Here is a 13,537-nt window from a genome sequence, read left to right on the forward strand (position 1 = left end):
TAATTGAACATCAGTTAAATTAAGAACCCACACCTGTTTGTATCTTTGGATAGATCGGGATAAGTAAAGATAAATTAACATGTTTAAAGCCAAAATATGTTGTTATTCAAGTTGGAGTTGTTGGAGGTCATTCAAGTTGGAGGAAAAAACTTGATGTAATAATTTCAGTCAATAGGGTCACTTTTAATATTTTTAAAGAAGATTTTAGTTTTACCCCGAATTAAAGGGGAATTAAAACTTTTATATAAATGTGGCTAATCTGTCTAACTAATAAAGTAGTATTAAGAAGCTAAATATAGCTTTTTCTTGTCATATCCAACACTCCATGATGTATTATAAGAGCAGACAAGGTCCTGGCTACAGCAAGACATGGAGCTAAAGTGTAGCTTAGCTCTTTATCACCAGCAGGGCTTTGGTGCGGTGGGATGTTATTCAGGGTGATACACAGCTAAAACAGTGTCAGAGCACAAGTTGATGGCAGTTTCATATGTTTATCTTTGCATATGCATATTCACACACACACACACACACACACACACACACACGCACACACACACACACACACACACACACACAGTAATACCTCTGATATACCTTCTCTTGCTTATTAGACAGAGTCATTTGAGAACCTGCAGGGTGCGCTGCACTTGTAAACACTGTCTGCTATGACTTGATCAGGCCGAGTCCACATCACGTCCCATGCTGTCAGGTCATTTCAGTGACGCTGACGTGTGGTTATTTAGCTATATTTCACTATTTAAGGTTTAAATCGGTGCCATTTTGTAACCTGATGTAACTGTTGTCCGTGCTGATCACATGAATGAACGACTGCCACGCTAATTTCCGCCCTCACCTTTGCATACTGTGTGGACGCTTATTATAATAATGGGGAGTTGGCCCCTTATTTACAGAGCCGGTAGTGGCAACTGCAGAGTTGTGTGCGTGCGCGCACGCCCGCGCGAGTGTGTGCGTCTGTGGTACAGTCAGTGTGTGTGTGGGAGGAGGAGGAGTGAGCGTCGGTCCGGTGGCTGTGTGGAGGGATGGAAGCGGAGAAGGCGGCTGCGGTGAAGACTCGCTCTCACCATCCACGGAATTAAGGACCTCTTCTTGGATAATATTCTTCATTTTTTTCTTTTCTCTGTTTTTTTTTTTTTTTTTTTTTTTTTCTTTAATTTTACAGTATATATGTAGGCTACTATGATCTCTCCGTTGTGCTCGCGGGCACCACCCCTTTAAACGTACCCGTCCATCTCTGAGCTGTCAATCATTTCAAGCCGGGATTTCTACATGTGAGTGCATGGCGCGCCGGGCAGGGCGGATCTGCTCACTGTGTGAAAAAACGCCGGTTGATATGGATGAAAGGTCAATCATCATCTCATCATTTCAATCCCTCTGATAAGGTACGGCGACAGAAAGCTTAAGAGCGCACAACTGATGCATGAGAAATTATAGAATGTATCCTAATGGGAATAAGGTGCGTAACTGCGATTGGCTCGGCGGTCCCTTGCTACGCGGCGTTAATAGGCCCTCTTATCAGTTATTCTAAGTCTGTTTATCAGGCTTGTAACCCGCACATTCCCCCCTCCCTAATCCCGACAGCGACAGTGTCCCATAGCGTTGGCCAGACCACAGAGCAGGAAAGATGATGTGCGAGGTGATGCCGACCATCAGCGAAGGAGACTCGGCTGGTCCTCCGAGAGGCACCGGCGGCGTCCCGAACGGCTCGGACCAGGAGGCCAACTTCGAGCAGCTGATGGTCAACATGCTGGACGAAAGAGACAAGCTGCTGGAGTCCCTCAGGGAGACTCAGGAGACCCTGATTCAGTCTCAAACTAAACTACAGGGGGCGCTGCACGAGAGAGACGTACTCCAGCGGCAGATCAACGCCGCGCTGCCTCAGGTGAGGAGCGGTCGGCCTTTTGGGTGGAGGTTTTTGATTTATTGTGACAGGAACATGGTTTACGTACGCAGTTTGTCATTTAGTGGGCTGAAGGCCAATTGGAGAACTGTCTTTACTGCAAAGTTTGGTGAGGGTTGCTGAATTTGGCAAAGTGCTACCTGCCCCCAGGCCAAAGAGGTTCCAGGCTAATGTATCAAGTAGATTGAGTTGATTTAAAACAAAGTCTCCTCAGATGATACTCTGCAGAAGCAAATGCTAATGACACAAGGGCTTAGTAAGCACAGTCCCATATTTTTAGACCCTAAATTATCCCCCTTTTAAAAATCTTTTAAATATTTATATGTGGTCTTAAGATTTCTTTGTATTACAAGTCTGTTGGGGAACCCCTACCATTATATTATGTTGTGGAATATCATCAGAGTAAGTGTGCAGATGATGGATACAGACACATAGATCTTCACTTCAAAAGCTCATAGGTGGCTGTGTGCCAGAAAGGAGGATCCAAATGTCTACTAGGCAGAAAGGTAATGTAGTAGGTTGAAAGGTAGGTGGGGAAAAAAGAGGGTCATACTCATTTCAAGATTGTTCTCTCTACAGAGGTCTGGATGTTGAAAGCCCTGCAGAGAAGGGCAAAGCCCACCTGCAATTACCTGAGTGGAAACAGCCTCACCTCTGTATGTGCTGACCTACATGTCAGTTGGAAAGGGAGTGAGCGGTTGTAAGTCTGCCTATCTTTCACATTTGTGGTCTTTTCGTGTGGATTTAAGCAAAAGGGAGCTGAATAAGGGCTGTTGCAGTCACTGAGCATGACGACAATGAAGCCTTAGCACATAAAGCTGTGTTACCCTCTGACCCGCTGGTCTAAATGTGTGGCATGATGTCACAGTGTGTGTGCCTGTGTGTGAGAGTAGAACTGAACAGAGGGAGAAAAACCTTGCCGCCGATGACTGGCTGGCTGCAGCCTCTTGTGAAGGAAACATGGCTGCTTGTTAGTGTACATGGCCCTGGGCTGCTTGGTTCCACACATGCAGGCATGGCTCTGTGTGTTTGTGTGTGTGTGTGTGTGTGTGTGCCAGCAGGGGAGAGATGGGATTGTGGGAAGAGGCTATCATGCTTGTCTACTAATCCTACTTGGTTCCGCTAAATGTTTTCATTATTATTATTATTATTATTATTATTGTTATTGCAATAACACAAGTTTTAGTTATGCAGTTACAGACCTCAGGGACATTATGGCTGCCACACATGTGCTCAAAAAACTGTGTGCACTCATGCATAGACTTGTGGCAAACACACCAGTGGTCATTTCCACATACAGAGTGGGGAGATGATGCAATGGACAATGTGTTAGGCAATGCAGATAAATGAGGAAAATCTTAGTTGGAATTGATTTTTTCTAAATTTTTCTCTGTCCAGCTGAGGAATGAGGGTTGTCTGTCATAGATGCATTATTGCACAGTGCAGCGTAGACTTTGCAATAATAAAGGGGGACGTGAAAAAAAAAAAAAACAGATGATAACGGATTAACGGATGTCTCCAGTTTAGGTGCGATGAATATATTAGAGTAATATTGTAGCAGTTGGCCATGCTCCTGACCCCCACTACTCTATATGTGTCAGTGATAATTAGGCTGGTTCCTCTTAACATGAACATTGCTGGTGTATTCATGCCCTCAAGTTAATACAATATCACAGATTTTTATGCACTCTAGTCACCTCTGATGTGTAGCCCCACAGTTAGCAGTGTCTATATATGTGATGTGATTTTTTTTTTCTGTGCATGCATTAAATCCTCTAATCCCTCAAGGAATAGACTCAGCTACACAAGTTGATGTGGCAGTAAAGCATTTGTATACCCAGTTCGTAAGAACATCTGTTTTTCTTTAAGGCTATTAAACTTACTAATTTACATCTAATGTACTCTAATGTCTAAAATAAATCATGACCTCTTTAAATTCTATTTTATATTCTATATTTCTATTATATTCTATAAAGTGGAGATATTTGGCTATAATCCATAGTGCTATGTTTGGTGAAATTGAATAACACTATATCAGCACAAACATCTCATAGGCTAAGAACTGTTAAGCACAGTGGTGGATGGGTGATGATTTGGGTCACAGGACTTGGGCATCTTTCAGTTATTAAGTTGATTCTGAAAATTTCTGTGTATTAAAGTATTTTAGAGCCAAATGTCCGGCAGCTCAAGCTTGCTAAAATTGGGTTATGCAACAGGACAATGATCCCAAGCACAGCCACAAATCTACAACAGAATGAACCAAGGTAATACAAATGACTATCTGACAGAACAATATCATCATATAGAAAACAATTAATTTTACATAGTAGCTATTCCTACTAAATTTATTTCTTTTTCTCCCTTTTCCCATCCCATTTTTCTTTTAACTGTATATGTGCATGTGCGTTTGTGTTTGAGTTTTAGCCTCTGTAGGTTTCCTAACTCCATGGGACTACTCTGACCCAGAACTGTCAGATCCATGTGTCTCCTTCAAAGACACACAGTCAAACTTACAGTACACTCATCTAAAAACAAACAGCAGGGCCAATTCCACATCCAGGGTTTTTCCAGTTTTGTTTCAGTTAAAAAAATAAATAAACATCTATCTTAACTGGCAACAATACCCATATCAATGTTTGCTTTGGCAGTGTGATAAAAAAAAAAAACAGTTAGATATTGCCATTTTACCCACATACAAAGTCACATGCACACACATACAAAGACAAGAATGGATATGTTCATTAACTACAGAGAATAGAGTCTCAGATTAACATGTCAGCCCATTACAGTGCATAATGCATCTAACACAGCCCTCAGAGATTGGCTTGCCTTCAACAAATTAGGTTTTAAACATGCACGCATGCCTGCATGCACTCAGATGCTTGCATTTGCACACACACATACACAAACACATTGTTCCATTTTCGTGTGAAGAAAACTGTTCTGACACTGTCAAAGGGAATGTGTTGTAAAGCTGACACGTCTGCATATGTGTATGCGCTGCACCCAAGATATTGGGTGTACAGCATGTGTCCAAACAAACAGGTCATTGCTCTTCACTCATCACTGTTTCTAGACTGCATATTTCATTGTTTTCACCATGACGTCTTGTACAGCCACTTTGAAAGGTACAATTCAAGAGGTTGATTTGACCTTGTATTTGTTTTGAGTTATAAGAGGCTCATTAAAAACAATTACAGTCAGAATGTAATTTGGTATTTTGTTAAAATTAGATAAGTAAATTATTGTATCTAGGTGAGATTATATCATATAAATAGCTCCCATAACTAACATTTTAAAAGAACTGTGTGCTGTTACAATGGGATGTGAGTTTGATAGTATGTGTGTGTTGTGATGTTTGGGCACCTGTTCCAGTCAGACACAACACTGGCTATTTTTGCCGGCATACAAATACACACAGATAAACACACACATAACTCATTGTCCTTCCAAAACAGCCACCTCTGCTTCAAATTTCCATCCTCTCTGTTCCCGCTGATATACACTTTCATGCATACATGTACTCAGGCTGTTATGCAATGTGTTGCTTAGTGACATCCCACATACCTCTGACTTGCGCCTCGATGCCTCATAGCAGCGTTTGCTGCTTAACCTTGTGCAGACTCATGAACACGAATAGCTTCGTTTGTCTGGGCATGAGCACATGTTGTTGAGTTTCCATGCAGAAAACTTCCACCCTTGATCTGCCTCAAGTAATATTTCAGTCCTTCAGGGTGGGTGTATCTTCTCCAAAATCTATCTGTAACAATACTTTATGCTGATGTTTGTTTCCGTTTATCCTTGTATGTTCTTTTTCTGTGCTCATTTCTCCTGCTTTTCTTATCTCTGTTAATTTCTTTATATTTACTTTGTCACACTGTCACTGTTTAACTCTTTAGTAAACCTGCAGGAATATGAGGGGATGAGTACTGTCTGAGGGAACAATAAATGGACTGCCCACAGCACATCGCAGACCAAAGAACTTTGATTAGCACCTTGTAAAGGATAAGAGTCAAATATATATTCTCAGACACAAACTTCCTTTGAAAATCTTTTGTCATAAATATGGCAGAACATAACCCATCACTTATTTAACATACAGCACAACTTTGAACGATCATATTGTATATTAATGCAGGCTACAGAAAGTTTAGTATGAGTGCTTGTTTTAGTAGAAAATGTGACAGAGCAGCTTAACACCAGCTGGCATCTTGCATTTGCTGACGTCTTAACTTGTCCCTTTTCTGCAGTGATGCACAGTATACCTCAAAATGTGAATACTGACTGTACTAAGCCAGATGGGGACATTGTAAGAGGTTAAGGTTAGCCTGGTGTGACAGTACATCTTTCTTTGATACATTAGGCTTTTTCAGTTTTGTATTTGTAAGGCTGTTAAAACTTTTCTAATAATCCATTGTCCTGCTATGCTACACATACTTTAGTTTCAAGATTATGTATCATGAGGTCTCCAGCTAAACATCATCATGGAGACTGTAATTAGTCTCAAAAGAAATTATCAAGGTTAAAATTAATTTTTTTTATTTTTCATTGTATTAAACAAATAAATTGACTTTATGTCATTTATACACAAATCCACTAACTTTTCCCCCCCTATGATAATATATGGTTCAGTTAATGCATAGCAAGGTATTTGATGCTAAGCCAGCAGAAGTGCTCCTTGCAGTCTTGGCACTTAAACTTATAGTTACTGAACTAGAAAGGTGTTGTGCTTACAAGTACAGTGTGAGAGAGAATAGGTGTCAAAGCTAATAAACTTTAAACTGCAGAGAAAATGAGCTCCAAGGTCACCTGGTACAGTATTTTGAGGAGGAATCAATATATATGCTTTTGTTGAACAATTAATTAATAAATTAACTGAAATAAGATGAACTACTAGTTACTTTATTTATTACTATTACTTTAAAAATGTTCCCAAAATGTTAAGGTTTCCTGTTCCTAAATCACAAAATTTGCCTCCGCTTGTTCATATGTTTGAATCAAATATGCAGAAATTGGCTCTTTTCATGAGTCCATGATCATTCAGTGTATCAGTGATATAATAATCATTACTTTCAGAAATACACACTTGCACCCTCCCACAAATAAAAAGCATTGCAGACTTCCAGTGTGATTTTAAATGTCAACTCACACTATATACACATCCTCCTGAATATGTGTGTTTGTAACGTGTGTGAGTGTATATGCCTTCAGCTAGTGCTGCTTATGCATGGATGGCTGGAACACATTTGTGCTCCATGATAGGAGTATATTGAGGAAAGGGGAAAGAGGGGTGGAGGCTGGGGGCATACTCAGATGAGAAATTACCACATCTCATCGGTCTGCTGCTGAAGCCCTAATCTTATGCTGTGTGTTATATAAGACCCAAATAGTGGAGTTTGGGTTGATGTGGAGTAAAGTGGAGCATGAAGTGAGCAGCTGGATGTCTCCAGGAAGCCCTGTAAAAGAGGGAGTTAGTACAAACGTAAACTCTAGAGATTTTAGAGATTAACTCTAAAAACAAAGAGAGAGAAAAGTTCTTACTGAACCAGCCAAAAGGTATTTCTTATCGTACACAGAAACTTTCTTTATTCCCGACCATTGTTGGTCTTTCTTTTGAGATAGAAAGACAGTGGAGCAGTGACAGGCCCATGACCATAACTTAACTCCAGAGACATTGGGCTTCATGGTCAGGATCTTAATACACACTTCAGGGAGATTCCCAAACACCTAGCATCTTGAAAAAAAAAGATAGTTTTTGCTAAACTCAGGAATCTTAAGCTTTTTTTCTTTTTTTCTTTTCTTTTCTTTTCTTTTCTTTTCTTTTCTTTTCTTTTCTTTTCTTTTCCTTTCTTTTCACCAAGAAAAGTCAGACAAAAGCAGGCTTATTACAGGTGTTATAACCAAAGTACTAAGAACTGTTACCTACATGGCTCACTTTTAACTCGAGGCGCATGTCATGATGGGGAGGTGGTGCAAGATTTGAAGTTAGGGGCAGATAAAAATGTGGAAGCAGGACATTTTTATGAGCTGGGAGTGTGACATTGTTTTCCTCTGCAAATATGATCTGTTTGCTGAATTTTCACATCTACTGAGTCCCAAACAAAGTGGCAGGGCTGTGATGTTAGAATTTTATTTTATTATTATTTTTGTTTTTTTAAGTCGGAAGACTTCAGACACTTAAATATATGTTCCTAAGTATGGCCGGTGTTATTTCATCCTACCCATCGAGATGTCCTACCCAGGCTTTCTGCACATGCACACAACACAAAAATGCCATTTCTATGTGGGGTTGAAGACATAAAGGCCCATAAATCCATGCTACCCTCAAATCTGCTTTAAATCTGTGTAATTAAAAGACTTTTGTCCATTTTACCTTGGTATTGTTGTTAGATTTTTGTATTGTGAAATAAATTAATCAAAAACTTTAATAAAACTTTATGCATGTTCATCTAAACTATTTTGAGCTTTTCATTACCGTATAATATATGAATAGATATATTCATTATTAATTTACATTTTTGAATCCTGCATAAATGTAAATAAGGTTGCACACAGTTAAGCAAAGAGTTCAGTTCAAAACAAAGGTCAGAAATATCACCTGCCCCAACAACTCCAGCCCAATAGACCACACACCCTCCACGAGTCCACACCTTTCCTAACCCACCTCCGCTCTGTCACCCTGCAGCTTAACACAACCTCACCTCCCTCCACTTTAGAACATACTGAGACCTCCTCTGCCTCCACCTCTAGCCTGCCTGTCTCCTGTTGCCAGGTGAAGAAGCAGCTGGAGAGACCGAGCTGGAACAAGGCTGCAGGTCTAAATGGTGTCAGCTCCAGGGTTCTGAAAACCTGCTCAGAACAACTATGTTGGATTCTTTAACACCTTTACAACACCAGTCTGAGTCAGAAAAAGCTTCCTGTGCTGTGTAAATATCCTGCCTCGTTCCAGTACTGATAAAATCTTAACCATCTGAACCAAATGACTACAGACCAGTTTCTACCAGTTGGCATCCTACTCGCATAAATATACTGTATAAGTTATACTGTCTGGCTATCTCCATAGATAAACTGTATAAAGTAGCACACATCAGTGAGTTCATTTATACTGTTGAGGCATCCTACCTTGATAAATTATCACATTTTCTTAAGACCATACCTATAGATCTTTGGTTACATGGGTTACCCACAGGTGTTACTTTTAAAATTGTTAAGAGACATTTAAATGTTTTGGAGCTGGAGAAAGAGCACTCAAATAGTGAGCTTTGTGCTTACTTGCCTAATAATATTTACAATAGAAACTTTGGGTTTTTGTTTAAAATATTTTTCCAGCTGTTTTGCCTCTGCTATTGTCCTATTTCAAATCAGCTTCACTGGACATTTGTTTGAAATGTGTGATTATCTGAGCAAACTCATCAATTAACTTTGTTTTTAAAGTTCCATTTCTTACCTAAAATGTGGGATTAAATAGCAAAATAAGAAGCAATGATCCAACGGATATGAATTAGACTCCTTTGATATACCAGAGAACTTCTTCTTAATTCTACACTCTAATTTGAAGAGAGAAAAAGATGAGAGGAGCTGTCAATATACAAAACCTCCCCTCTCTATCGCTGTCTCTTTTTTTGTTCCCTCCTTCCCCCCTGCTGCATCTTGACAATAGTCAAGCTTCTTTCCCATCGCTCTTCAATTGTCACTCTATCACCTTGAGTCTTCTTTGTTGTTTGTCCAGTCTTTCTCGAGGTCTTCTTCATAGCTGTGAGCAGGTCAGGCTGGTCCCTGGCAAGTGCATGTGTACAGATTTTAGGCCCCTGAGCACTAATGGATTATTAGTGTGTAAAGCTAGCTCCCCCACGTTGCCTTGCCATGCCACGGCTTAGACGCTCCTTCTCTCAGTAGTATCCATCCTTTGCTCCCTCCATCCCTCTGCCACTGCCATCTGGCTCTCAGCACCAGGCACATTTAGCTCAGCTGGGCGTCAATTTGTCCCCCTGGCTGCCTGGGAGAGAGAAGGAAAGCAGTGGCTGAAAGAGGAAAGGTGGGAAGGAGAGACAGTCATACAATGACAGAGGAAGATTTAGTACAGAGATACAGAAGGAAAATAAGCCAAGAAAAAGGCTGAATCAAACCTACCTGACGGCCCCCAGAAGCAAGGGACATGCTCTGATAATAAGAGGAGTGGAAAGGCATTCTGTGTGTGTGAAGGAGTGTGTGGGCCCTCTTTGTCTGGTAATAAGAGCAGAATGATTGGAGTTGCAGGACTACCAGAGGGAAAGGCGAGAGTAAAGAAAGAGGGGTGCAGGAATGAACAGAATGAGAAAGAGGTAGAGGAGGAGGAGGAGGAGCAAAGGGATGTGAGATGAAGTTTTTCAGCCAGCAGTTAAGCCCACAGCAGCCTTGCCATGTCTACCAACTACATTATTGGAACACTGTCAGTTCTCTTTCACTCCCTCAGAATAGAAGATAAGGCATATATGGGTGGGGTGGGGTATGAATGTTGGTGTGGGTTTAGCAAGAAGAGGTGGGGGGGTATGGTTATTTTAATTTTTAATTTTTAATTTTTTTTAATATGGAAGGGTATTAATACAGAGTGTTAGGACTTCATGGTTGAACAGTTAAAGTTTGTACGTAACAACAGAGATACTACAGAGAACAATTGAACACACCTCCCCGTAGACTCAGTGGTTTGGGGTGTATTTGTATTCCCCAGTTTTTCCCAGCAAAAGACTTAAGCACCAGCAGAGGCAGCGGCGTCTGAAGCTAAGTCCCCCGGCTGGACCCTTAAATGGATTTGAAGAACTTCAAAATGCCTCCTCTGCTCCATGAAATAGAGCTTGTCAGTGTCTCACAACATAGCACACACACACGCCCTCACCCCCACCCCCCTGCTGACTGTCAATAAGAGACACACACCCTTTCACACACACGCACACACATGCACAGAGATCTGAGAGAGCAAGCAGCTGCAAGTGAAATGCAGGATTTGCCAGGACACAGTGGCAGGACAAAAGTGTATTTGCATGCTGTAGGAACAAGATACAGAACACATCTTAGCCTAATCTGTACTGGGTTTATTATACATGTTGTATCAGTCAAAAGATACAAAACATAAATCTGCATCCATGAGTGAGTCATAGAAACTCTTGAATATTCTTGTTTCTCTGCATCAATAAACTTAAACTTCCATAATTAAACAGTAAAAATGTGTTTATGAACACTGTTTTCTAGTTTATTGGAATTAGCTTTGACAAATGATAAAATCGTATTTCATATGTTAGCAACAGAAAAGTGTGTTGCACCATGTAGTATGCAGAGAGTGGAGCACCATCCTGTTAGGAAATTCTCAACCATTGCCCTTTTTGCCTGATAAGTTATAGTTTTTTGTGATTAAATCAGTCAGATCTAGTGGAAACGGTAAGAGATGGAGAAAGCAAGAAAGGAAAAGAAGATGGACTTAACCGGGAGTAACTTAATTGCATCACTAAATGCAGGGTTGTTAATTAACAAGCTGGTTTTATCCTGAAATCTGATCTTATGCAAAATCCAACCACTGTTTTGGGTTAATTTATCAAAGTAAACTGCAATATTGTCACACACGTTCAACAATGTTTATTTTATGGAGTCACATGTAGTGGGTGTCATGAGTCACTATACTGATCATAAAGATGTGTTTAAATATATTGACAATCTATTCAATCCTAACCTGAAGTTGGAAATCAGGGTCTGAAAGACAGCCTCAGAACAAGAAAATAGTACGACATCTAAATAAATTTACATCACCTTTACAATCTCTATAATGCAAGGGTGGTTGAGTGAGCAGCAATGCCACTGCATAAAAATAATCATGATTAATGTAGGTTAAGCAAGTTTTCTCTGTGGGATGGTATGGTAGTTAGCACCATTACCTCACAGCTGTGGCCTTTCTGTGTATGGTATGCATGTTCTCCTGGTACATGTGTATGTTCTCCCAGGCTTCCAGTCCAAAATTATTTATGTTAATTGGTGATTATGAATTCATCCTTGGAGTGGGGTTTCTTTTGTCTCTGTGTTGTCTCTGTGATAGACTCACAACCTGCCCAGGGTGTGATAGCCGCTGAGACAGGCTCCAGCATTTTCTTTTTCCTCTTACACATAAGTGGGTTTTAAGGAACCCATAAATGATCACAGAGTAGAAATGAAATGGACAGTCTTGATCCTTCCTCTGACTGCCTTTGCTCTAAATTGCTATAGAGAGAGTACATATCTGTATATAAGGTATAGGTAAAATAAACTTTATGTGCTGAAATCTTCCATGAACAAAAATGGTCAGAGTGATGAATTGCCCACACAGAGTCAGCACTTCCCACTACTATAAGTGTCCAACAGGGTTGATGCATCACACATATGCACAGTTGAACGTGCTAGGGTGCACAAACTCATAAGCTACATGCAGACTTAGATGTGAGAAAGATTGCAAATGTGAATATGTTAGCCGTGCAGCTCAGAGTGCTATCATATGGTCAGATGTCAATGTACAGATTATGACATGCATCCACTTTGTACTACTGGATACATTGTAAGGCTAATTAAAAACAGTGGGAGCCCAGAGTCTTTACTGGAGGAACTAACAAGAAATTTCCTGTTCATGTACAACCACGGAAATCTCTCAGATCATCTTGTATCTGTATTGAATCAAGACCCATTTATTCAGCACCACCTACGACATGCCTCAGTTCTCAGCTGCAGTCTGTTATTCATTTACTTCCAGTTCCATTCACAGATATGTGGGTTGGAGCAGACACTCAAAGGCGACTGCTGACTTTTATCCACACACACTCAGGCACACATACAAATAAACGCTTTGACCCTGATTCTTTCAGTTTTGTAGCAAAGGTTTATTGTCTGTAGTTACATTTGTGTGAATATATGTCCATAAAAACTGTCACACCATATGAGTTGTCTCTGTGAAGATCCAATATCCAAATATACATTAGCAACAGACTCATCTATTCTGTTTCTATAAAGGATTGCTCTCCTTCATTTCTTTTTCATTCTCAGTCTCTCTGTCTCACGCGCTCCTCGCTCTATGTCTTATCAGCGGCGATGGCTTTAAGTGTGTGCGCTGAGAGGTGTATTAGTTAGCTATCGTTCTCTCAGATAACGCTTCATATCTCTTAGCTAGCTCCTTGTACTTAAAGCCTTTCCCTCACTATGAGATGGGAACACCACTTCTAAGATTGGGGAACAAATCTCCACATCCTTCATGCACCACATTTATTGATACAGAGTGATTGATTTTCCTATGAAACAAACTGAATAAGTGTTACACTTTGTTATGGAGGTTTGTTATTATCCTGCTATGAAAGTGTAGCACGCATGGGTATGACTGTTAGCTAATGCGCTGTGCAGTGAGTCGACCTAATCAGTTTGATGAGTTCATACATATTCATAATAGCCTGTAAAACATAATTTTATGAGGGTATGCATGCACAGCCATGTCAGAGCTACTGTTAGTGGTGCTATTTCTTTAGTAAATGCATTGTAAAGCATGTGCAGCTCATGTAGTTACAATGCTAATAGCCTAAACTGCCCCACACCCTTTTTGTTATAATCTACAAAGTGATATGCACACATCGCCATGCT

The 13,537-nt window shown here is 40.3% G+C and overlaps 1 protein-coding gene across 4 annotated transcripts in view; it reads left to right on the forward strand.

Moving 5' to 3' along the window:
• The first annotated feature begins 1,007 nt into the window (after positions 1–1,007).
• ppfia4 (PTPRF interacting protein alpha 4) overlaps positions 1,008–13,537 on the forward strand; it is a 58,639-nt gene continuing 46,109 nt past the window's right edge. For 2 of the 4 annotated variants that reach the window (XM_041980636.1, XM_041980638.1), the window contains exon 1: positions 1,008–1,900. In XM_041980636.1, the coding sequence (XP_041836570.1) occupies positions 1,643–1,900 (258 nt within the window). In that variant the 5' untranslated portion in view covers positions 1,008–1,642. The remainder of the gene's footprint in view (positions 1,901–13,537) is intronic. The other 2 variants (XM_041980634.1, XM_041980637.1) reach the window with 2 other exon arrangements.

Source organism: Melanotaenia boesemani, chromosome 3, assembly GCF_017639745.1.
Source record: "Melanotaenia boesemani isolate fMelBoe1 chromosome 3, fMelBoe1.pri, whole genome shotgun sequence".
Lineage (NCBI taxonomy): Eukaryota > Metazoa > Chordata > Actinopteri > Atheriniformes > Melanotaeniidae > Melanotaenia > Melanotaenia boesemani.